The sequence below is a fragment of the Bos indicus genome, chromosome 9, assembly GCF_029378745.1.
Source record: "Bos indicus isolate NIAB-ARS_2022 breed Sahiwal x Tharparkar chromosome 9, NIAB-ARS_B.indTharparkar_mat_pri_1.0, whole genome shotgun sequence".
Lineage (NCBI taxonomy): Eukaryota > Metazoa > Chordata > Mammalia > Artiodactyla > Bovidae > Bos > Bos indicus.
Window position 1 is genome coordinate 39,023,150 of NC_091768.1, and position 26,606 is coordinate 39,049,755.

Here is a 26,606-nt window from a genome sequence, read left to right on the forward strand (position 1 = left end):
AATACATTTCGTTATTTTACAGCCAATTCCATTGGTCTGGGCAGGTGCCATTTGGTTTATCTGCATGCCCAAGGGCCCCTCTGCACACAGCTGGGAGTTGGTGGTCTGCTCACCAGCCTCTCCAGCAGAGTTTCGTTTTTTCTCAGATTTGCCTTCTCTGTTGAGAACTGTCCCTACCTCCATTATTTTTGATCTTGTCAAGTCTGAACATCTGATGGACATTCTCAGCAGTGTCACTGATGGTTGCGCATGCGTGTGTGCACGTGCACACCCACATTCGTGTGCAAATATGTGTTCCAAAGATGGCAGGGACTGGATTGGCTTAGAGTATGACCCATGAAATCAAGTTATCCTGATGTGAGTATTAGCAACACTGCTAATGAGTTGTGAGGCCTTGGATGAATTACTTAACCTCTCTGAGCCTTTATTTCCTCCTCTAAAAACAGGGATAATAGTTATCTGTATCAGAAAATTGTTGTATGGCTTCCCTGAGAACAGACAGAAAACACTTAGCACAAAGCAGATGCTGAGCTGACAGTTGTATAATTTTAGTTACTAGTAGTAGCAATAGTAACATCACTACTATTGATCCACTGGGGTGTTATAGTGTTCTTTCTCCCTTCCCCGCCCAGTCTCTTACACACACACACACACACACACACACACTCACTCACTCACACTCTTGGTTTTTCCCTACCCCCTCCATCAGGGTCTCCCGCAAAAAGGACACACACACACACACACACACACACACACACACACACTCTCTTGGTTTTTCCCTACCCCCTCCATCAGGGTCTCCCGCAAAAAGGACACACACACACACACACACACTCACTCTTGGTTTTTCCCTACCCCCTCCATCAGGGTCTCCCGCAAAAAGGACCTGCCTATTTAACCCTTTCTTCTCCTGATTTGAATCATCACAAAGATGGGAACTTAGAGTTGCTCTGTGTTTTAGGTTTATTTGGGGTTTGGGGGTTTTCTGGGGTTTTTCAAGGTCTAAGTTAATGACAGGATCATTGCTGAGAAAGCAAATGTCAAAGCCCCATTTAATCTTTGGGTCTTTGGAATGTATGGAAACGGGCATTTAGGACTTTGTATAAAACCTGCTGTAGGTTTAGGTTTATGTATTAAACAGAAGAAAAATACGTCTATTCAAATGAGGGTTTAGGTTGAATAGATTATTATCTGGAGAAAATTCCTATATAAATTAGACTGCAAAGAATTCATAATTGTTGCAGTTTTCATGTTAAAAAATTGTTGCTGCATAAATTAACACATTCTTTCATGGAGAACATATTTTAGAAAGATTTGTTACTTTAATAACTCTTTGTGTATTAGAAATCCCAGATGCCTGTACTAATTAAATATAATCAGATTTTGGATTCAAAAAGCACAGTAGCCATTTAACACAAACAAGCAGGCAGCTAGGTTGACAAACACAGTCAGGAAGAAGCAGATCCCTGTTTCTTTCAGATTTGGTATTTCACCATTCAGAACTGTGAATTCAATTCCTGTCCTTCCTTTGTACTGCCACGACTGGGGATTATCAGACTCGGAACGCCAGCTTTCCAGCTCAAGGGCTCCTGCAGAATTATTAATCAGCCTCTTCTGAGGCCCCTGTAATCCGGAGGCAGATCAAGGCTGATCTCGCCGCGAGATGCCCTCCCTGCTCCCGCCGGCACATGCGTTTCTTGTTCTCTGTCAACAACAGCATTGCCATTCCCACACAGTGTGCTATGACCTGAACAGCAAAAGTCAGGGGAGGAGGAGGGGGGAAAAACCCTTTTAATTATTGAATTTAATCTAATTCTTCCCATGCTAGAGAAGCAAATCATCCTTTGACAAAAAGCAAACCCTTTCCAGCTCAGCTATTGTTTTAAGCACAGAGCAGGAAGCTCATTTGTTTGAACTGACCGTGCCGCTGGGCCTCGATCAGGGTCGCGGGTCCCGGGGGTGTCTGCTGAGAGCCCAAGGCTCTCCCCGCAGAACTCCCTGCCCTCAGCCAGGCCCTCCCAGCCCTCCTTCCTGCTGTTGCTGAGAGAGCTGCGTGCCGGAGCCCAGCCTGGTTCCAATCAAGCCTCCCAGATTCCGAGTTTGGTGCACTTCCGTCACAGGCAGAGAGCGCCTTCATTTGTATTCCGACCCCGGCGGCTGGGCTACCACCAGCTTTTCCGAGAGGGGCGCTTTGTTTATTTGCGCACCCACCGCGGAGCCCCGGCGCCAGGTTCAGCGCTGCGGGGAGCGGTCAGGCTGCCCGACGGAGGCTGATGGGTGGGGCAGATCATGTTTTCCTCGGAAAAGGGACGCGGGGCAAGCCAGAGACTAAAAGGAAAGGAAAACTCACCCCTACCTCCCCCACTGTCTCTTTTAAAATTAAAACTGTTTGCTGGGAGGACATGGATTCATTCCTTCCATCCGCATAGCCTGGCTGCTCCCTGACTCTGCACCTGGGGGGCAGAAGGGAGGGGACAGATGGGCCTGCTGTAAGCTCCAGTCACCGAGAGCTCAGCCTGTCTGAATATCTTTCCTCTTCTCTGCACTGGGCGGTCATGTTTTGTATTCCCTATGGGTCGGTCTCTCTCTCTCTCTCTCTCCCTCTCCCCCTCCTTTGTGCTGTCTTGAGCAAAGCAATTTGGCAGTTGTTTCTGAATGGTCAGAGCAAGTCCTTGGTTTGTGCACCCACGTTCCTTAGTACTCATCAAGAAGGAAGCAGATGGTCACCCTCTGTGATTTTAAAGTGTGTAAATAGGAACTACAGACTGCCATCAAACATCAAGAATGTCACTTGGCTTCCTTGTCTTGCTTTGCTGAGAGAAGTCCTGCGTTTGCATCATCCTGATAATCAGGGACAGCCAGTGCACGTGAAAGCTGTCCAGTGTTTTGGAGGAGGGTGCACAGCAGCACGGGGCTGGTCTCCCCAAAGGCACAGGCAGGGGCTGGGAGAGTGGTGTGGAAAAGCACCCCAAAGTGGTTATTGTCTTCTATTCATCCTCTCTTCCTTCCGTTTCTTCCTGACTCCCAACCAGACCCTTGGTATGACCACCAGCTGTTTCTGAGCAGTATCTCCAACCGCAGTGTCCCTTACCACCTAGCAGGCTTTGTGACATGATGTCAGACTGACCCAGGCCCACTGCCCCTGCTAGGGGTGACCAGATTCTTGAGATGACGTCTGTGTTGAGCTCAATTTCAGATGTGTGTTTTGACTTCAGTCTGAATTCTCACCACCGTGAACGGCAGCATACGATTGCTTCCATTCCGCAGCTTTCTTGCCTTTTGTTCTGGAGAAAAGACCACAGATACGGTCTCCATCATACCCAGAGTGTGAGTCAGAGATTTGGTCCTACCTTTGCCTTCCTTGTAGTTCTTGGAAAGCTGGAAGGATCATTGGAGTTATTCAACATTCTAGTGTTCTAGAACAGCAAGCAGGGGCCCTCCTTTCTTCAGTTCCACCCAAGATAATCGCTTCCACAAGTCCCAACCACCTCCCCCCCACACACACGCACATACATACACACACATTCAGTACTTCAGGCAAGTCTTTTTGTTTGTTTGTTTTTTTGGCCATGCTGGTGGCATGCAGCATCTTAGTTCCCCAACCAGGTATTGAACCCGTGCCCCCTGCAGTGGAAGCACAGAGTCTTAACCCCTGGACCACCAGGGAAGTCCCAGGCAAAGTCTTGCTGATGAATCATAGATCTCCTCCCTGAGAGCACGGGGACCAAACAGCATGATTTCAGGAGATGCTGGTTAATTTCATCCTTTGTTGCCAGTGAGAGTTCTCCTGGGTTGGCATTGGTCAACCTTGGGAGAAAGGTGATGGGGGAAGGCTAGTGTCCTTCCCTCCACTTCTGGCTCCCCCATAGGTTTGTAAAAGAATGTCACTGGCTCCTTTCTGTTCTCCTCCATGTAAGGCACTCCCGCCCTCCCACAGTTCACTGGCCTTCCCATCCGTCCTCGACTACAAAACACCAGGACCGGTGGCTTGCCTCCAGCCTCACCCACCATCCTCCCAGGTGGCTGGGCTTGCTGCCCGCTGTCCTCTAGTTGTCCTGATTAGGCTTTTAATACACACTGATGGATTTTCTACTCCTTCTTGTCTGGTCCTTGGCCTGGGGCTCCACTTGGAACTTTGTTCATGCCTTTCAGCGTGACTATTCCTTCCTGGATTCAGCCACACCAGACTTTGGTTCAGTGCCTGGCTAAGCAGCCATCATGTTTACAGCATGTTCAGGCCCTGCCTGGGTTCTTGTCTTCCTCCCCCAAACTTGGTCCTCCTCCACCCACAACCTGGGGAGGATGGCACTCCTCCCTTCTCCCCACCTCCTTCCTTCTCTAACACCCCACTGACCGTTATGCATTTCAAATAGAATAGCATCTCAGCCCATTGTACCATTTACTTTTCCTTTTTTTTTTACACATGGTGCTAAAAATCTTACGAACCTAAACTAGAAATTACAACAGAATGTGTCACCAGGAATAACTGGGAAACACACAGTTGTATTACTCCAGACACGTTTGGGAAATTTTAAATTTTGCTTGGGCATGTTTTATTGGGTTTGAAATCATCCTTTTGTTGAATAACCACAAAGTTCCAGGTCAGATCAGCTCTGATTTTACCTCTTTCACAGGATATCCTGTCCAGGTCCCACCTTGTTACCACCCCCACCCTGCCCCACGCCCTACCAACCATGTAATCAGCTTCCTGTTACTGGCATAGATCATGCTTTCTTTTATTCTCCAGGGTAACTTTAAAGTTGAAGTACTTCACATTATTTAATATTGGATATAATAGCTTGCAGAGTTTACTGCTTTATAAATAAAGAGGGTTCTGGATGGATCTTTGGTTCAGAAAAACTGTGTCTGTTGTTGATACCAATGCCTTTCTTCCTTACAGATGCTTTTAGGGCACCATTTGTATTCTCTGGAGGGAGGGTTTGGCTGCTTTTATTTGCCACTGGCTTTGCCTTCTCCACCAAGGCCCAAGTTTTTAGCCAGAGGGGATATTCTCAAGGCTATAGAATTGGCCTGGTCACCATTAGGAAAAAAAAAAGGCTTGAGAGTCCAGCTCTCCAGTAAGAGCTAGTAATATGAGCTGGGCCTCCCCAGGCCTGTCCTGGTCCCTGCCTGGAGCTCCAAGAAGAATAGAGGGTCCCATCGCGGCATCCCGTGTGGCCGCCCTGTGTGGGTCCTCTTTCCCTTGCTCCTGAGCCCTCTTCTGCCTGAAACCAGAGCCACAATTAGCTCTGTTGGGTTTCCCCGTGAGCTCTGTCCCCAGCTGCCCGGAATGTCCTAGGGCAGGAGGTGGCTCCTGCTTGGTTTCCCAGGAGTGCCTCTGGCTATGCTGGGGACTCCTGGAGGCTGAGTGAGTTCTCAGTGATTGACTGCTGAGTGTATGGGCTTTTCTTCATCCTCTTTCCCTCTCATGAAGTTTGGAGAGCTTTGGCTGGCCTGATGCAACTCAGAGCCTTTGCATTAAGATCCAAGGAAGATACTAGCTAGCATTTATTTAAATATTGTGAGGTGCCAGATGCTGTGCTGAGCCCTTTGCATTATTTGTAATTCTCATCACAGCCTTGTGAGATCCCAGTTTACAGACAAGGAGACTGATACTTAGCAGGCTTTTAAATGGTCACCCAGCAAAACCAGTGTGCACACCCAGGTCTGCCTAACTCTGGGGCCCCTTTCCCTAATGACTGCCTTGAGCCTTCCAGAAATGACCACTCCAGCCCAGGCCACAACTGGGCCTCTTTGCGTTGTCACAAAAAATATTTGCTCCCTCTTTTCTGGCCGACTTTCACACCCTTAGTGCAGGGGGCAGACTGGAAAGTGAAGGTCCCTGCGGCCTTCAGTTGAGCATCTGAAATGCCGCCACCGAGGGCCTTAATGCACCAAGATGCATAAAGTACTGTAACTGAATCAAGTAAGAACTTTCTTTTTAAGATGCAAGAAAGCAGATTGCCTAGCCCGAAAGGACCTTCATTCACTTGATAGGGGCCTGGGAGGTTGGGATGAGCCATCCTGACCTAATGAAATTTAGCTGGTCATCCTGTTTCCACTTAAAAACCAAGAGCCTTCGGTCAGACTGTCCTGGAGTGCAGTGAGGAGGCTCTTATTCCTATAACTCTAAGGGTGAAAATAATTATTCGTTCCGCAGCTGTATTGTGTCACTATTTTTTGTTTGGTTTGATTAAATTTGTGTAAAGGAAGAGAATCTCTGTGGCCATCAGAGTGTTGGAGAAATTGCTAGGTTGACCCTTTAACCAATTAAAGCATTTATTGAGCAATTGCTGTTTAACCAGCCTTAGGCAAGGTACTGTGAAGGAAGAGCAGCATAAAACATGGACTCCAGCCTCAAATGATCTCCGTTCTATTTAAGGAGAAGCAGAATAACTAGGAGAGAGACATACTGGAAACAGGATGTGGCAGTGGTGGTTGAGTGTTTGGGCTCTAGAGCCAGACTCCCTTGAGCCAGACTTCAAATCCCAGCTCCACCATTTATGTGCGTCCTTTGGCCTATCATTTTACCTCTGTTCAGTTTTCTTGTCTGTAGAACAGGACTGTAATCGGTATCTGCCTCATATGGGTAAAGCACTTAGCGTGATGCTTGCCACTTACCAAGCACTCAATATATGCTTAGCTGTTGTGGGAGCGTCTAACGTCAGGCTTTAGTAAACTTGTTTATCACACTGGCTCCAGGAGCATGGGTGAGCTCAGTGAAGACTGGAGTAGTCACAGATGACTTGATGAAGCAGGTGGGGCTGGAGCTGAGCAAGCTTTAGCTAAGCAGGTAGAAGGAGAGACAACGTTTAGAATATGTTAATGTAGAAGAGGCAAGTTCATGATCATGCCAAGTGCAGGGTACAGGTTATAGGAAAGCAAACTAGACTGGATTTAACTATGGGTTTGGGGCAGAAAGAACCAAAGTTGAATAGATATGTGGGTCCTAGGAAACTGGATGGGAGATTTTGACTTAATGCAGTAGGGAACCCACTGTGTGGTTGTGGGGGAGGCTGGTGTGGACATTATGAAGCTGAGGCTTAAAATTGTTAATTGGAAAAACAGTGAGCTGAAGGCTGGGCACCATGGTTCGAGGTCTAAACAGAGGGACGAGGACCTAAATCGAGTTTTGGCAGAGAACTTAAACAGGAAAGGGCAAGTTTGAGAGGCTTGTCAGAGAGGGAAGCAAGAGGCTTTATTGATGGGTTAGATAGTGGGTTTAAGGAGAAGGAGAAGTCTCAGCCAGCTTTCAAGTTTTTTCATCTTGAAGCCTGGCAGAGTGGGGTCTGATTCCCAGAAAAGGGATACTAAAAAAAGAGCCTCTGTTTGCTTCCTAGAATATTAAAGTACGAATCAACTTTGTCAGCCATCTAGGAAAATTTTCCACCTACAGGAACTTCTTTTATAACAAACTGTCTTATTCATAGTAAAATGATTTAATGAAAAATCAATTTAGATTCATAGTTGCCACATTTGAGATAAAGTTGCAGCATCCTAGAGGCTTTGTCCCTTAGACATTTGCAAATCGGGAACCAAGGTTTCAGATAAGAGACAAAGTTTTTCCAGTGTTTCCCCTGCTGTTCACACAGAAATGCTGGGCAGGGTTAATCCTGAGAGAGGCGTGTTTCCCCAAGGAATGAGCAGAGAGAAGAGTCTATAGCACTGAGACCTCTGAGACACTTAGAGAGAGGGAAACTGAGGAGGAACCTACAGCAGAGACCAGAGAAGTGCCCAGAAAGAAAGGAAGAGCATCAGGGAAGAAGAAACTCAGAAAAGATTGCTCATTTCTCATAGGAATGTTTGAGCTTTACCAAGTGTTGAAATATGCCAGGTTCTACTCCTCTGTTCCTGAGGTGATTCGTATTACTCAAATGTGAAAAGTGTACTAAAACAGCACAAATGTGACTGGAGCCACGAGGTAAGCAAGCATGACAGAAGTGATGGTAGACACGTCGTCAGCCTGATTGTTGATGGCTAATAGCCACGGGCCTTGAAATGTCATGATGCTTTTCAAGAGTTTTGAAAAGTCAAAGCGCTTTTCACGTTCTGGCTCATCATAGATCATTCTCTAGGTAATGATGTGTGACTTACGTGTTTTAAAGACAAGGAAAGGGTGGGGGAGTGCTCACGGCCTCCAGTGGGTCCCCACCACACTAGAAGGAATCCAGAGTCCTTAGTGTAACCTGCAGCGCCCCATGGCATCTGTCCTTATGGCCCATCTTATTCTTCTTTATGGCCCTTGTCTCTGTCTGACATATAAAGGTCACTGGTTTATTTTATGTCCTTCCCAAGTGAACCCGCAAGCCCCCTGAGAGTAGGAGATTGCATTCACTGTGGTCTCCCCAGCACTACAGACCGTGCCAGGTACATGGGAGACTCCAGAAGAGAGAGAACAAAACTAGTCCAGCGAGCATGGGGTCTTTGGTTGTCTTGCAGATAAACTTTGATAACTGAATAAATCCAGAGCTCTCTCCTTTCTCTTACTTAAAGCATGGATGGTTATTAACCATATTCTGAAGACTAGTGAGGTTGAATGATTGCTATCCAGTCACCTGCTTCCATCCCAGTCTATTGAAAAACTGATTTTTTACTTTCTTTTGCTGTGATCGCTCCAAGGCCTCTGGCTACCTTGCCTCTCTGTGGGTCTAACCTCCCAGCTGTAGCCCTAGGCCCATCAGAGAGCCAAATCCAGGATTCCTGCCACCTCAAACAGCTTTACTCTGACCCAAGGTTTCTGAACACATGTCATTTGGGACTAGAGATCTGGGTTTTCCAGGTGTTTTTGTTCCCTTAGCATGTGACAGATGCTTTTCTACTGTAGTTGGCAGTTGTTAAACCCTTCAAAGGGCATCCAGGTGGTGGTAGACCGTGACACTGGTCACTGAGGACAAGGCAAGGACTCGCCAGAGAGGGGGGAACTGATTAGAAGCCCCATAAGGAACCACGGTTGTTCCACCAGGAAGGGACGGCTGAGCAGGTTGATCAGTGTCCAGTTACTCATTCATTCAGCACCTCCTTAACCAGTGCCTTCTGTAGGGCTGGCGCTGGGCTCAGTACTGCACACATGGTGGCCATCCACAGAGACATGTACCAGCCCCCAAGAACAGTCTCTGTCCATGGAGAGAAATGCACTTTCTGACAACTCACATGTACACTGCACTTGAGTAGTAACAACCACAATGAACCAGATACCCTGGCAGCACAGAGCTAGGGAACCTGCCCCAGTCTTTGTGCTCAGGCCAGGGCTCCCCAGCCAGAAACACTCAGGCCAAGAACAAAGGAGGAGTGGGAGTTAGCCATGGGCAGGAGTTGGGTGGGACCTGCAGCAAAGAAAACAGCCTGACCCAAGGCCCTGCAGCAGGAAGGACAGTCAGAGGGGACCTGGGAGAGCAGAGGAGGGGAGGCCCACGGTTACAGGAGGCTGGAGAGTGGGGAGGAGGGGCCAGATTGTTGGGGGAGACAACTGGAAGGGATTGCAGGAGGAGGCCAGTGGCAGGGAGCCAGTGGGGACTGGAGTGCAGGTAGTGAAGATGAAGAGGGAGATTTACCGGTGTGAGGTCAACTCAGTATGGATGGTGATAAGGCAGCAGAGGCCAGAGATGACTCTGTGAAGATCTGTGAAGCTCCTTCTCTAAGTAGGCTCCATGCTGGGCTCTCTAGATGGCACTAGTGGTAAAGAACCCACCTGCCGCTGCAGGAGACACAGGTTCAATCCCTGGATTGGGAAGATCCCCTGGAGAAGGGAATGGCTACCCAGTCCGCTGTGCTTGCCAGGAGAATCCATCATGGACAGAGGAGCCTGGTAGGCTACAGTCCGTGGGGTCTCAAAGAGTCGGACACAACTGAGCAACTAAGCACACAGCACAAACATTGAACAAGTACCCTGAGAGTTTATTACTGACACAGATCGTCATACCTGCATCAGCTGCTTAATTTCCTCCAGCGAGGTGCAGAGGAGAGGACATTATCTTGGTGTCTAATCCTGGCCCCAAAGGGGAATGCCAGGAACAGTGAATCATCTAGTTACATGGCAGCACCACGCTCGTTGTGGCATAGGTCTCCTGACAGTCCCCTTTTTTCTACAAATCCATCCAATCAGAACTTTGGTCTTGGCTTTATGCCTTCCATGATACCTATGAAAAAAATCTGAGAGGGCAGAACTCTATTTTGAAGGAAAAGGCAGCGTTTACACCCAGGAGGTCCTTCCTTCCAGACTTAAGAGCTTTCCTAACTTTACCCAAGGAGCAACCCCATCCAACCCCAGCAGGGTTGTATCCACGGCAACCTTAGGGACCCCATTCTCATAGATGGGGTTTGCAGTGTGCAACCTCAGGGCCATTTTCAAAGACCCCTGCCAAAGCCTGGCATGAACTCTCCCTGCTGTGGACCTGCGTCTGTACCCTGAGGAGGCAAGAGACCAAAACGAGGAGAAATTGAAGTAACAAGATGAGTAGAAGAGTGAGCATTGATTCATTCTTTTCCACTGAAACCTCACTTGATCACTAACAGTTTATCTCTGCTTTAATTTAACCTTCTGTCTTCCTTGAAACTGTGAATTATCTTTAGAGAAGTCCAGAGCAGCTGCTATTTTGAGACCAAAACAAAGACAAAGGCATTCTTCATTTTTTCCCCTCCAACACATATTATTTGTAAATACGTTGCTTATCTTAGAAAGAAAACTAATGCAAAATAAATGTATGTAAGTAAGCTCCTACTAGTAAGTCAGAGCACATACCTACAAAAGGTTTCTTATCAGAGATCCATTACAGGCTTTGTTTCGGCTTCTCTTTTGAAGGTTTATATAATTGTTGTAGATGATATAATGAGAAAACAATAAAGCAGACTACCGCAACTGGCTGATATATTGGCATTTGCTTTTTTAAAAAATCTGAAATTATGAAATCTTCTCTCAGAAAATCCAAAATGACTTTATCCCAATTTTAACTAGTTTACTTTCAGCAACACTTACATCTTGAGCAACATGGAATGATTCCAAGAAGGGAAGAAAGGCTTCTTTTGCTCGTCATTTTATTTACAGGATTTGTGTCTGCACAGTGGAGAAAAATGTTCCATTTGCTTCAGAGACGGACATAGATTTCCAAGCCATTTGGCTCGAGAGCTGGTTTAAATAGGAATGAATTTAATATACCTTTAATTCTCTGAAATAAGAGAACTCCAGCTGAGGTTTGGTCCAGGGCAAAGTCAGCTCTCGACACTGAAGAGAATCTATCACATTAATCCCAGAGGCTCGGAGTCCAAAGCTGCGTGAACAGAATGCTGGAGGATAGGAAGTGTGAGAAGAATGCTTTGAAAGAAACTTTAAAAACAGAATGACTGTTCAGAGAATACCAGACCTTGTGTGGAATCATGCAGCACTTAAGCAAAGATATAAGTAATTATGCTTGAGAAACATAGCTAATTAAAAATAACTCGATGCATAAAAGGGAAGAAAAACTAGAGAATCATTTCTCTGCTCCAGTGTTAATATGAGATGCCACAGAATGAAATAGTAGGATTTTTTTTTTTAATTTCATTTCACACGGGCATAGAAGAGATGGAGAGGAAAATTATATTGCCCGAAAATGCCAGGGTAGATTTGCTGAAGATGTTATCATGTACTGTATTTAAAACAAAAAATCTAATTGCTGTAATTTATCATACCTCTGGTTATTAAAACCATGCTAATTCAAAGATTTTAATCATTTGCCAGTTTTGCACATAATGGCTTTTCCTAGAAGATACTATGAAAATTTCTGAGTTTGTCAGCCTTTGTGTGATTTTTTTTAGGCATTCCTAAGTAAAATTAACATGCTTTAAACATATAATTGTGTTTACATCAGTAATAAAAATTCCTTGTGTTTCCCTTTTAGTCTGTTCAATGAAATATCCGAAACTGCTTTATAAATGCTGAGCCTAATGTGTGAGAGCACAGGCTGCTGAATCAACTTTAATTCCCCGTATACACATCTAGCTTTGTAAGGAGCAGAGTGGACCCCACCCTTCCTTTTTGATTGGAGAAAGGATTCTTTTAACAGGAGACATTTGCAAGAAAAGATTTGGCACAAAATTTGCTTCTTGGTCTTGAGAAATCAGACTCATAAGATAGTCATTGAGATAAAACCACTCTGTAAAAATTTTAGATAGCACCCTGTCTGGCTCACAGGAGAAAGACAGGGAGGTAAGCAAGGGATGGTATAGTGCAGAAGAAAAACATTCCCCAGAATTAAAGGTGGCCACTATTAGGGGCAAGGGTGGAAGGAAAAAGGAGAGTGTAGTGGGGAAGTTGCTGTTTTGCTAAGTCGTGTGTGATTCTTTTGTGACCCCATGGACTATAGCCCCTCCAGGCTCCTCTGTCCAGTGGGATTTTCCCAGGCAAGAATACTGGAGTGGGTTGCCATTTCCTCCTCCAGGGGATCTTCCTGACCCAGGGATCGAACCTGCGCCTCTTGCATCTCCTGCATTGGTAGGCGGGTTCTTTACCACTAGCACCACCTGGGAAGTCCCACATAATGCATGGGCTACAGCAAATTGTCTCCACCCTTGGGAGATGCATGGTGGTTTGATCTGGTTTTTATATACCTCAGTAAGAGGAGACTATGGTCTTTTATACTAAAGGATTCTTGAGGGTAACATTATGATTTACAACATTATTTGAAAGTGAAAGAAAAAAATATAAAAGTTTCCTAAATCATAAGTTAGCCCTACCTCCAGACCAAACCTATGACATTCAATCAGTTTGTAGAATCAAGTTCGAAAGCCAGGACGTGAAGGAGCTTTGAAGCCCAGATGGGACTTGCTTAGGGTTGCAGAGGCAGGAACAGACGCCAGAGCTGCTCAGTCCTAGCCCGGGTCCAGTTTCCCCTCCTCCATGTCCTCCTCTCTGAACCTGATCCCATGAACACATTCCCACCTGCTATTCTTTCCCCAGCCCCACGCCCAGAGCCATGATCTCTGCCTGAGGAGTAACCAGGTGTTCTTCCTGCAGGCGCCAAGTTCCCCATCAAGTGGACGGCCCCCGAAGCAGCCCTGTACGGGAGGTTCACAATCAAGTCTGACGTGTGGTCTTTTGGAATCTTACTCACAGAGCTGGTCACCAAAGGAAGAGTTCCGTACCCAGGTAAGAGCCAGACACAGCAGAAATGGGCCTGAGTGGATGTTCTCCCAGCACTATTTGGGGAGTCCTCTTCCTGGTTGCCTTCTCAGCCCCATTTTCAGCTTTCTGCCAAGCGTGGGAATTTGAAGAACATGGACAGGTATTTAGCCAGGGGAAAGCAGAAGTGGGAGCCCCCATGGCTTGTAGACAAGCAACCATCGTGAATTGTGTGCCAGGACTAATGCAGTTAGCAGCTGGTGAACGCTCCAGTCCACCTCAGTCCGTGGGTTCTCTCCTCTCCCCTCTCAGGAGGAGTGTGTGTCCCTGGCTCCCAGGATAGAAATGTCACTGGCAGAACCGTACAGATGGACTTTGTAGACCCTTCTGGGAAGGAGAAGGAGAAAAGCCCCCACTGCTTTTTGATTACACCATAGCACTGACCCTTGGCGTGAACCTGGCAGGAAGATGCCAGTACCTGCCCTCTCTGCAGGCCCTGCTCCAGGTGGCTGGAGAGAGCAGAGGCACGAGGAAACGCCACGCAGAAGCCACTCACTACACATGTCTTGGGTTTCTTGGGACTTGGGGGGTTGTTTTAGGGGGAGAGAGGGTTGACTGCTCTGCACAGCTTATAGGAGGATCTCAGTTCCTGGACTAGGGATTGAACCTGACACCCCCACCCCCCGAAGTGAGAGCCTGGAATCCTAACCACTAGGCCACCAGGGAACACCTTCACTGCACGTTTCTGAATGATTAAAATATGCTCCACAAAAGCAAGTATGTGTACGTGCTAAATGGCTTTAGTCGGGTCCAACTTTTTGCGACCCCATGGACTGTAACCTGCCAGGCTCCCCTGTCCATGGGATTCTCCAGGCAAGAATACTGGAGTGGGTTTGCTGTGCACTGCTCCAGGGGATCTTCCTGACCCAAGGATCAAACCCCTGTCTCTTACGTCTCCTGCGTTGGCAGGCAGGTTCTGTACCACTAGCGCCTCCTGAAAGTGAAAGTGTTAGTCATTCAGTCCTGTCCGACTTTTTGCAACCCTCTGGACTGTACTGTCCATGGAATCTCCAAGAGTGGATTGCCATTTCCTTCTCCAGGGGATCTTCCCAACCCAGGGATTGAATCTGGGTCTCCTGCATTGTAGGCAGATTCTTTACCATCTGAGCCACTGGGGAAGCCCAAAAGCAAGTATAGTGTAAAGAAATTGGAGATTCTTAAGCCCTGGAGTTTTTCTGGATTATCAGAGTCATGCTCTCCAAAGAAACCACGGGTTAGGTGATTCAGGCTTAAATTCATTAATTTAGACAGACACTGATGTAAAGGACACTTGTGTCGTTTCACCTCCGCGCTTTAATGGTTATAGCACGGGGCGATCTGCTTTCTGAAATGTTAAGGACATATTTTTCTGTTACTGTTGAGTGAAGAAAGAACATAGCTCCCCATCATGCCCTGCCTAAGAGAGGAGCTTTTAAAAATTAAAAAATAATAATAAACACAGTGATAGAAACGATAGCAGAGATTACTGAGGAATTGAGAGCTCTTGCAAATGCTGGGTCTGTAATCATATCTTTGCAGTCAGAGGAGCCGGTGAGGGCAGATTAATTTGTAATCCCTTTGTTCCTTTTTTGTGATTGTTTCTGGTCATCTTCGGAGAATGCAGAGAAGTAAAGAAGATCTCTTTCTGGGTTGGTCGTAAGCCTCAAGACTCCTCTAAGAGAGCCGGCTTGGCACAGAGGCAAAATTTGACAAATTCCCTATCTCTGAAATGCCAGCACTGGGTGGTTAGAGGTGTGGGCGGAAGTCAGTTTTATTGATGCTGCTGCAGCGACTGCTGCTCCCTGTGTGTGCAAGTGGGCAGCCGCTCTGGGAGTAGCCAACCAGAAGAAAGGGCTGCCCTGGAGGGGCCTGGAACCCAGCACAGGCATTTCTGAATCGCTTCTCAAGGGGGAGAATTTTGTCAGTGCTCTGGATTTTGAAGATGTGAAGGCGCCTCTTTTCTCATTGTCTGAATTTTGAATGAATTTCTTCCTGAGCCCCCCAGGTTTAGCCACCCGATGTGTTGTGGTGGGGGAAGGTTAATGTCTTGCATTTCTGTGAAACCTTTACTTCCAGGAAGACAAAGCGGCTTTTTGTTTCTCAGGGTCACACACAGGCGCCGAGACAAAGGGGTGGGGGCGGGGGCCTGGGAGGAGGAAGGCAGGTGTGCGTTTCTGAGGGAGAGTCTTTTGTCAAGTTTGGTTTAGGCATAAAGAAAGCAGTCTCCTTTTACAACTGAGGCAGGGTTTTCATTCATTCAGCTTAGCATCGGTCAATGTGATTGTGCCTGGCGTGATTGTGCACTACCTGGGGAGCAAGTACTGTGAATAAGACCTTCATACTCTCAGCAAACATTGAGAGAACAGGCCTGAAGGAGGATGCTGTTTTAGTTCCTGGGGGATGGAACAGTGAGTGGAGAAATAAATTCAGTCCCTGCACTCACAGAGCTTACAGTCAGATGGATGAAATAGAAAGCAGCCCTTTTTTTATTGCTTCTGTATAATTAGAGGAAATCATCTTTGGGGGATTCAATACTTGAACTCACTCACTGTGGGCCCCCAGTCTTAATCCTGATAATGAGGCAAGGACCCCGGATTCAGGTGTCTGCACACAGCAGGTCCAGAGAAGGGCTTTTCACTCCGAATCCTGTGAGGATGGCCAAGGAGTTTGACAAGAGAATTCAGTCCACTTTGTCATGCCTAGTTATACACTCGGAGCAACTGCTGATGTGCTGGGGGCTTTGATAGCTGCCCGGATTCTGTGATGGTGGCCAAGCAAAGGGGCCGTGTCTGGGAAGCTTCATGGAGAAGAAGGTACGTAGGCTTTCCCCTTCACATTAAGGAAGAATGATCCCAGACAAGGAGGGATGTGTGGGAAGGCGCCACGGCCTGGGTGGAGGCCCCTAGGATATGAGCCTGTGGAGAAGGCTGTGAGGTGGGGTTGCCTGGCCAGACCCCATGAAGAGGGCCTGGTGCAGCCACAGGAAGGCCTGGCCCGTCTGTAGCCGGGCTCTGGAGCTGTGTCAGCGGGGAGTGACAGGAGCCCCAGAAAGCTGTTCCCAAACCTACTGCTCACCATAGATGCTGCTTGTTTTTGTTCTCAGTGTAACTGTAATCATATTTAATTGTGCCTCGAATCTCACAGTACACTCTTCTTGAGGGAGAGGCTTTTACAGAAGGATTCCAATTACAGGATGATTACCTTAACGAAGGAGAACAATTCCTAAGGAACAGACAGTTTCTTTCAGCCTCATCCTGTGACACCGGACAAGGAAGGCCCTTCCTGTCCTCATTCTCACTGTCTCTTGGAGCGGCCAGGTTGGCAGTGTGTGCCAAGGGGCTGCGTCTCCACTGACCAGAGTCCTTGTGGCTGGGGGTGGCATCCAGGACAGACGCCCAGACCTGTCCACCGTGGTTCCCATCCTAAGTTCTCAGCAGTTATTTCTCAGTTGGCTAGAGTGTATTTTGAAGTAATTCTTGTTTCAAGAGCAGTAGGCAACGATACATTTTTATTTCATACCTGAGAACGGCCTTCTGTCATCATTACACACAGGAAAGGTACTTTGGCTGGTGATGAGGATGAGGGTCAAGGGAGCGATGAAAGTGACTTCTAAATGGATGTTATGAAAGCTTTCCAGGCAGTTTTGCCCAGTGTGAAAGAAGGTCCAGAAAAAGAATCAGAGAAGGAACTTGGAATAGTGTTTGGAAGGTGTAACTGAATGAAGGGCTCAAAGAAGGAGGCAAAAATAAAACATGGGATTGGTTGGTTAGTTAGCAGGTTTTACAAAATGGATGATTCGAAAGGAAGGAAAGAAGGAGACTCTCAGATTGAGTGAGAGCCTGGAAGCCAAATTAAAAATACTGAACTGTGATTCTGAGATTAACAGGGAGGTAGTGGAGAGGAGTCCCATCACCCTACCAGACAAAGAAGGTTGCTTCCAAGATGTGTAACAAAGATGCTCTGAAGAACAGCTCTGTTTTCCAGATTACCACAGCCTGACCTTAGCACCTCCTCAGCCTAGCTGTACAGCTTGCTTTACTATAAGCCAAGGCTCAGAACCATTCTTTGCATCAAGATTATACCTGATTTTGTGCCGATGAATTGTTACATATGAGAATTGAAAGTACTTAAAACTGTTTTCTAGGATTGATGCATAAAATCTGAGCAATGCATTTTAACCTATTTTTTTTTCACCTCCAAATCCTTCTTTTCTTCTTTGTTTCCACTGCCCCACGGCAGGCTGTCATCCTCTGCTGCAGGAACCCCCTTCATGGAACTTCCTATTTCCTGTCCCCCCCCCACCCCCACCATCTATCATTGTCACCATCAGAGTTATCCTAGAAACAGATCCGCTTATCCTGCCTCTACTAGTTAAAAAGTCCATGGCTTCCCCTTGATAAACTCCAGAAGCCTTCATCTGGTGTAGTCCTTCTTAACTCTTTCCTTCAATCATTCAACATATATTTATTGAGTACCTGCTGTATGCCAGGTACTGTTTAGGTCCCCAGGAGTGTCGCAGTGAACCAATAGACAAAAGCTGTCCTCCCAAACTTTTCACTCCTCAGAGGAGACAGACAATCAGCAAAGACAAATAAGCAAAATACATTCCTCATTGGCTGGTGGTAATGGGTAGGGAGGAGAGTAAAATGGGGAAGGGCAGAGAGGGTGGCAGAGGAGGACATCACCAGGAAGGTGACATCTGAGGAAGAAGGCTCAGGTTAACTGGGCAAGGAGCCCCCCTTCAGAGGGAACCAGAGCACAGAGGCTCTGAAGAAGCAGTGTGGGCGGAGCAGGCGGGCCCAGAGGCCCCAGACAGATCAGCGGGGCCTTCTGAGGCCACGGTTAGGGCATTTGCGCTCAGCGAGATGAGGGCCGACTGAGGGGCTTCGACCAGGTGACATCATCAGACGCGATGTCTCTTGTGCTGCTCCTGACCCTCATCACCAAGAGATTTCTCTCAAACATGCAAGTCTGTCTTCTCAGCTCCACTCTCTGCCTCAGAATCCATCCAACCCTAACCCAAAGTCCCCTCCTTTGTGTCGCCTTCTCCGTGTCTCTTCCTGGGTCGCTCCTCTGCTCACTCCCATGCCACTAGGTACCTCTCTGGTGAAGCCCTTGTCTGTGTGTCTCTGTTTCCCAGTAGCTCTGAACCCTGAGAAGGGGGCTCCTTTAGTAGACTCTCAGTAAGTCTTAAGCACATACACGGAAGAATGGGTGGAGGGATAAAGGGCTGGATGGATGGATGGGTGGGCAGAGGGGAAAAAATGATTAGCCCAAGAGGCTTTTAAAATAAGACTTTGCCCATAGCCTGCAAAACCTTTCAACTCTATTTCATCATCTCCAAACATAAATAAGGCGTGTTTTTCCCAGCCGCAGAGTAGCCTCTGTCCTCAAAGTTGTTCTGGGAAATTGACCCCGTGGTCAGTTCAAACACCACGTCCCAGCATCATTCTAAGCAGAATGTCCTGGCTGTTCTGGGCCCTGGCTCTCCACTGAACACCTGCTTTGGGAATTTGGCAGGATCTGGCAAAGCAGGAACATTCTCTTAAGCATATCACATTTATTTATGCATTTGCAGTGCTTTCAACTCTTCTAACAACTGACAGCTGCCTGACTTTCGTGACTGCATCTAGTCATTTGATAATGACTTGAAGAGGGAGATAAATTAGTGAATGTATAGCACTTTCCTTGAAGAATTGCAAGTCTCCACCTTCATCGTCCCTCTGCCCCACTCAGATGCCTTCCAACAGAGCCTGAGCTGTAGACCTAAATTCCTTTGTGTTCAGCAGCCCATCATCGTCACCCTTATCCCCACTGGGCCCAGCCTGATACTGGGGGCAGGTTTCTCCTGGGGGAGGAAGAGGTCGGGACTCTCCATCCCGGAAAAAGGGAATTGGGATGAAACTTCAAATCTCAGCCTAGGGTGCTTAGTCTTCTGCCTTCCGTGCTCCCATCCACGGTCCTCAGGCTTTTCTGTTTTGGCTCCTGTTGTTCCCGCCAGAGGAGTCCTGCCTGGAACGCCCAGGAGTCTTGTTACCTCCCCCGACAAGGTTTCTCTTGGCCCACGTGGCTGGTGGAGGAGAGAGCAGACAGGGAGGGGCTCTCTGCTCCCCAGTCCTACCCCCTGCTGCTCCTGTGTACCCCTGTGGATTTCTGTGGCCTGCCCTCACCCTCACCCTCTCTGTCACTTTTTCACTGTTACTGGGACAAAGGAGCTGTTCATGATACTGGATTATCAACTTTAACTTTTGTGTGTTATGGCACCTGAGTAGCTGTCATTTCTGTGTTTATTAATAGAGTGGGCTTCATAAAAACAGGTGTCCTAAGCTTATCTGGTTAAGATGCAGAAAGAGAAACAAGAGTCATCGTTGTGCCACCTCAAGGTCACTTCTTTATTTTCAGCTCTCCTCTTTGAGCAACATCTATCTGCCCGGAGTCTGTACTTTGATCTCATAACCAAAACCGAACTTGATGTGTCCCAGTTGTAGCCCAGTAAGATAACTAGAGCACATGGGCATCTGATAGCACGCGCTCGTGCTGAGCAAGCACCATTAATGGCACCCTCCTTCCTTCCGCCCTCCCTGCACTCCCAGCACCGCTCAGCAGACAAGTAAACAGAAGGGCTTTTTACAGGGTTTGTGTAGAGAAGCCAGGGGGAGCCTCTGACAAAAAGCCTGATGCACAATAGCTTCTAATTTCCTTTCAACAGAAAGCTCGGTTTGCAGAAGTAAGCTGCGTGTCTGAGAACCTGAGCATCATTCCCATTGTCAAAGGGCCTAATTATTCACATGGCACAAAAATCTTGCAACCCCTAGTCCAATCCAGATACAAACCTGGATGGTAAACAGCAAGAATCCCCACTTGTATAGCCACAGCCCCTGGAAGATCCGTATTAGGAAACTGAAATGGTGAGCTGTCAAGCCCAATACCCTCCGTTCATAGAAGACACTTCAGTGAGCTGAAAGCACAGTGAATATGGAGATATTCCACTGACAAAGAGAAACTGAGGCAGGGGAAGTCAATCACCTGCTGAGACACAGAGTTGAAAGAGTAAAGTGGCTCCGCAATGAAAATGGTTTTCTTAACTGTGAAAGTCGCTCAGTCATGCAGTCCATGGAATCCTCCAGGCCAGAATACTGGAGTGGGTAGACTGTTAGTTCTTCCCTGGAGATCAAAAAAAAAAAAGCAAGGAGACACCACTGAGTTAATATCTAGCTTAAGGAAGAGGCACAGGAAAGTGTAAAATAAAAGGAGGGAGGAGAAAAAGGAGCGAAGGGATGGAAAATACGCACACGTGAAAGCAGAGACTGTTGGCAGCCATACATAGTAAGGGTTGGAAAGTGAGAGCTGGAAACTTGACCTTAATTCAGGAACCTAGAGGCAGCCAGCAGCATGATTTGGAAGGATAATACGGTCATAATGGCAGGAAGTGAATTCAGTCCACTTGGCCAGAGAATCTCAGCTGCAGGGTTTGGGGCAGACCCACTGGAAATGAGGCTACCAGTGACCATGTTTGAGAGCCTGAGATGCAGGGTGACAGGAGGCCCCCATGGAAGGTGCAGGAAGAGGTATCTGAAAGTAAACCCCGGCACAGCAGACTACACAGGTGTTCTGTGAACTGAGTCCCACTGGGCTATGTGCCCTGTGAGAGTGACCTGTGGAAATGGTCCATTTTCCTGACTGACCACAAGGAGAGCAGAAAGGTAAGGAACCACTGAGGTGGGGGCAGAGGAGGACAGGCTGGAGTGAAAACAGCCAGTGTGTCTGCTTGCTGGTCACCAAGCCCTGTGCCCCTTCTCTGACGTGGAGGTTGGGATCCAGGCAACGTGCCTTCGGGAGCTTTGTTACCATGACATGGTTGGATGCCACAGGCTGACATAGAGCACCCTACTGTTGAAAAACACTCTCTATTGTAGCTTCCACTAAGAACTGTTGTTGACAAAGTTACAAAACATACAACCATGTTTTAAAGTTTCTGCCTCTTCAGTTTCTCCCCTAAGAAGGAAAATAATAAGCAGAACATTCCCAGGCAGCCTCCTCCCCAACCCCCACCCGCTTCCTCAATTGGAACTAAGATACAAAGATTCTTCCCTTTGCCCACATCCCTCAGGACTCCGCTGGCCTCCCTAAACTCAATGTTGTGTGTGTTCCCTTCCCAGTCCCTGGCCCTCACCTTCCCTGGTGGCTCAGATGGTAAAGAATCTGCCTGTAATCCAGGATACCTGGGTTTGATCCCTGTATCAGGAAGATCCCCTGGAGAAGAGAATGGCTACCCACTCCAGTGTTCTTGCCTGGAGAATTCCATGGACAGAGGAGCCTGGTGGGCTACAGACCATGGGGTCGCAAAGAGTCAGACATGACTAAAGCAACTAACACTTTCACTTTTCTTTTTTTTTTTTTCCACTTTTCTTTTCACTTTCAAAAAGAGCTCATGAAATAGTAGTATGAAGAGGAAAATCCATTTTTACTAAAAAGCAATTCTTACACGTGATTTTTCAAAGTTCTTATAGCCAAGAATACTCTTTTTTGAAAAAAATATGAACACAGCCCACTTACTTGGGCTATTGTTTGTGAAGTGAAAAGTGACCCAAGCCTTGCTGAGCAAGCATCTCTTGGTTGTGCAGTTCCCACTGCCAGGAACCATCATGAAGGAGCTGGGTCCACTTCTGGCCTATGGATGCTCGGAAAAGATCCAGTCCCATTCAGACTGTCATTGTCAGCCAAGTGCATTGTCTTATATCCCACTTTTCTGGCAAAACTGATGTTGGTATGTTTCTTGTTAGCCTGGTGCGTCGAATTGGTTTTGTGTGCTCTTCATGCTGGGAGAACCTGGGGAGTGGCATGAGAGCGGGGAGAGGAGAAACAAGAAGAGGATGTGGGCAGAAAGGAGGTGGAGGGCATGGGGAGGAGCTGCCGGCGAGGCCAGCTGGTGATACCACGAGGGCCAAGGCCCAGCTCCATCCCTGGTCCCAGCTGCCCTGGGGAGCAGGCTGCCTCCCTAAAATGCTACATGTTGAGGGTCGAGCTGTGTCCCTGACTCAGGCAGAGCACTGGAAAAACAGGCTTGACTCAAGTGGCCAATTAAACTTTCCATTGGTGAAGACTGGATCAAGACTTAAAAAAAAAAAAATACATGAAATCTTTCCATTTGAGTAGTTTGTTTTTTAATGACAAGAATCCTGTAATGACATAAGGGCTGCAGAGCAATAGGAGAATGATTAGCTAAGCTCTGTGGTGTGGTTTTGGATGATCCCAGTGCCAGAATGAAGCATTAGGAGGAGGCATTTGGGTTTGGCGGGGGGTGTAACCACCTCCAACAGGGCCTGTCGGACCTTCTGAGGCTCAGACCGCCCACCTGTCTCTCCTCCAGTTCTCACAGACTCCTGGCAGGGTCAGGGTCAAGGGGGACTTCTGCAGGTTCAGGCATGTGTCTTCTGAGATGTTAAGAAACCAAGGACTGCACTGAAATACAAAGCACACACTTTGGAGGAAGCCAGTCCTGGTACGGGCTCATGCTCTCTTCCTAACCTTTCTGGGCTCCTAGAATGTGGTGGTTGCTGTCCACTCGTGCCAGAGCTTCACAGCCAAAACCCTTGGGACTGGACAGCCTTCACAGTCAGATTTGGTTTTCTTTTTCAAAGTCCATATAGTGCTTAGACCATAATTTGTATAACACCTTAGGAGGGTCTTGGGCTGCACTCTGTGTTCGGATACATCCTTAATTCTTCTAATATGTATAAATGAAGAAAAACAGTCTAGCGCCTCATACCAGGTCAGGTTTTATGGCCAAATAAGGTGAATTCAGATCAGTTTGCTGCCAGGGAGGTTCCCAGAACTTGTGCTTTGCAGAGCTTGTTGTATTGGGGGTTGTGGATGAGGAAATGCTGGCCCTTGTCCCTTGCCCTGTTTGTCCAGAGCCCTGCGGGACACTCCAGTGGCAACCTCAGCATCTCCCCTTGCTTCCAACCGCCCCCCCGCCCCACCCTGACTTATCAAAATGAGTTTTCAGTGGTTGGAAGAGGACGTAAGGTAATTAACTACAGAGCTGACCAGTCATCCAACTGAAGAGAGCCCCTGTGAAGTCAGGCATGGTGTGGAAGAAGGGAACCCAGATTCAACTATTGAGCCTTTCTCACTAAAATAAGGGTCACCACCAAAATATGAGCAGAGTTATGTTAGAAAACTAAATTGAAGGCCTACTTCAACACAGCAGGAATAATACACAGATTTTATCACCTCAGTGAATTACAGTGGCAGAGAATAAGAAAGCATCCTGAAAGGGTTTGGATAAGCATGTGACTGACAGGGCTGTGGTTGACAGTCACGGGAGCTGGAATCAGCCCAGCTCCAAAAACAACAACAAAGAGAACTGGCAACAGATCGCAGAATCTGAGCGATTCTGGGGGACAGGGGGACAGGGTCGTGACCTGGCCCTGCTGCTCTGGCTGGGTGGTTCTGCTCAGCGGGTTGCCGTCTCCTCCAGAAGTCGCAAAATGTACACACTGTGTCCTGCTGATCGGAGCCCTGAGAGCCAGGGGAAGAATTCCAGGTTTCTGAATGGCTGAAACTCGGGTTTTTGCTTTTATAAATTAACTGGGTCAGAGGTTGGAGAGGATTCCAGATTATAGGCTCAGGGCCAAGGAGTAGCCAAAACATACAAGGGCTTGGCAGGCGATGGCAGAACACGATACGGCAGGAAAGGGAAGCAAACCAGAGAAGAGAGCCTGGCAGTGATTGAGAAAGGGGTCAGGGCATTCAGCTCCCCCGTCCACCCCTCATGTGGTATTTCCTGTTCTGTTGAGAAGGCCAGCGTGCAGGAAGGCTGCACTCTCCAGAGGGCTGGCAGTCTCCCAGAACGTCTCCTGTTAGCTCCAGGCATCCCGAAGTCTCTGTATCAGGCAGCTCCCCCAGAGGGTCACAGAGGTCTCAGTGATTGATGGCCTGTCTGAGGTCATCAGTAAACAGTGCCCTGTCTCCCTGTCAGAGTCATCTTAACCCAGGGCACCTGGGGGTCACTGGGCTGGACAGAGCCCAGAGTGATGGCGTGATGGCGGATCTCGAATGGCCAAACACTGAGAGTTTGTCCAGGCGCGAGGACAGCCAATTTATGAAGTACATCAACAGAGCTTATAGGTCCTGTGAACAAAGGACAGTTTAGTTTTCATTCCCTGGATTTGTTTTTATCTGCTTCATTCATACTTTTGTCAGCATAATTGATGTATAATTTACATACAATAGAATTCTACAGTTTTAAGAATTCAGTGAGTTTTGACAAACATAAACAGTCACACCTCCATACTCAGGGTATAGAACATGGATTGGCAGCCTACAGCTCCTAGGCCAGATCTGGCTCCCACTCTGTCTTTGTTTTCTGCATTTTCAGAGTTGTAGAAAAATAAATAAAATGAAGGATATGCGGCAGAGATAGTATGCAACCTAAAATCTTTACTGCCTGGCCTTTACAGGGAGGGTTTGCTGATACAGAACGTTTCCCTCACCCTTGTGTTCCCTGCGGCCTCTTTGCAGGATTGCCCTCCCCGTCACCCCTGGCAACCACTGATCTGCTTTCTATCACTATAGTTTTTGCCTTTTCTAGAATTTCATATAAATGAAATCATGCAGTACGTCGCCTTTTGTGTCTGGCTTCTTTCACTTCTAATGCTTTTGAGATTCACCCTCCAGGGCTTCACGTGTGTCAGTAGGGGAGTCCTTTTTTATTTCTGAGTGGTGAGATAGCCCATTGAAGACAGGATTCGCCTCTGGGTGAGGTGGGAGCACTCAACATGTTTTAACCACCTGTAGGCTCCAAGGAGAAGAAAGAGAAGACGCGGGGGCGCCCGCTCTCATGGCCCTTGTCTTTGCAGGCATGAACAACCGGGAGGTGCTGGAGCAGGTGGAGCGCGGTTACAGGATGCCCTGTCCACAGGACTGCCCCATCTCCCTCCACGAGCTCATGATACACTGCTGGAAAAAGGACCCCGAAGAGCGGCCCACTTTCGAGTACCTGCAGGGCTTCCTGGAAGACTACTTCACCGCAACAGAGCCTCAGTATCAACCCGGGGAAAACCTGTAAGACCTGGGTCTGCAGAGAGAGGCCTGGTCCCAGAGGCTTCCCCGCCCCCTCCCCATTAGCTTTCAATTCCATAGCCAGCTGCTCCAAGCAGAGCAGCCAGAACCGTCCAGGATCAGATTGCATGTGACTCTGAAGCTGACGAACTTCCATGGCCCTCATTCATGACACTTGTCCCCAAATCCGAACCTCCTCTGTGAAGCATTCGAGACAGAACCTTGTTATTTCTCAGACTTTGGAAATGCATTGTATCGATGTTATGTAAAAGGCCAAACCTCTGTTCAGTGTAAATAGTTACTCCAGTGCCAACGATCCTAGTGCTTTCCTTTTTTTAAAATGCAAATCCTATGTGATTTTAACTCTGTCTTCACCTGATTCAACTAAAAAAAAAAGTATTATTTTCCAAAAGTGGCCTCTTTGTCTAAAACAATAAAATTTTTTTTCATGTTTTAACAAAAACCAATCAGGACAGGTGTTTGTTTTTTTTCTTTTTTTATAAATATGAATATATATAATCTATATATCCCTGTGCATACACCATGTGGGTGCTAACATGGAGACCGTGGCCAACGTTGGCCACAAAGCTTCAGGACCCAGAATGAGGATTTGACTGGAAAATCAACATAAAAGCACTGGTGTAATTCTGAAAACCAGTGGCCTCGCTTTTTGGCTTTTGCAAAACGTGTTTGTTTGTTTGTTTTTTTTTTGGATTGTACTTTTTTGGTTCATGACTGTGCCTGTAGATGGCTGTTACTTTGACTCTTTTCATCAGGGCCCAAGCTGAATTCACAATTTCTTTTTCCAGTATTTGCTTCAACTTACTATGATTTGTTCTTGAAACTTAAAAGTGAGCCTCTTTAAAGCAAGCAAGTGGCCAGTACCACCAGGGAAACTAGAGGATGGATACCACACAAACTTCTTGTATAAAAACATGAATGCTGAAATGTTTCCAACTTTTTTAATTTAATAAACCTTGTAACCACATTTAAATGGTCTAAAATCCATAGCATTGTAGTCATGGCAACATGCTAAATTTTCTCATACAACTAAACCTTACGGGAAGGTGAGGGAGGGGTTGTACATTTCCCATTGTAAAATAAGTGTTTGAATGTTCTGTACTGCTAATGAAATGACTTTCTCTATGTCCAGGAGTCCTCCAGTGAAATAACTATGCACTACTTTACATTTCATGAGGATGCACAAAAAAAAAAAAAAAAAAGTATTACATTTTTAGTTGCTGTTTGTACCAACCTTGAATTACAAATGTTTAACAACAACAAATCAAAAACCCTATTTCTATTTGAGTTTTTAATACTGAGTAGCAACTCTGAAGTCTTAATTCCTTTTTTGTTATTTCTTTGTGAGTTTACATTTTTAAATTGTTTAACTTTCTTAATTTAGTAA

At 47.0% G+C, this 26,606-nt stretch overlaps 1 protein-coding gene across 6 annotated transcripts in view; it reads left to right on the top strand.

The window, feature by feature from the left end:
• The window catches only part of FYN (FYN proto-oncogene, Src family tyrosine kinase), a 213,035-nt gene extending 186,849 nt beyond the window's left edge, over positions 1–26,186 (top strand). For all 6 annotated transcript variants that reach the window (XM_070795494.1, XM_019967194.2, XM_019967195.2 and 3 more), the window contains 2 exons: positions 12,989–13,120; positions 24,997–26,186. In XM_070795494.1, coding sequence (XP_070651595.1) covers positions 12,989–13,120; positions 24,997–25,205 — 341 coding nt within the window. In that variant the 3' untranslated portion in view covers positions 25,206–26,186. The remainder of the gene's footprint in view (positions 1–12,988; positions 13,121–24,996) is intronic.
• Positions 26,187–26,606: the final 420 nt, after the last annotated feature.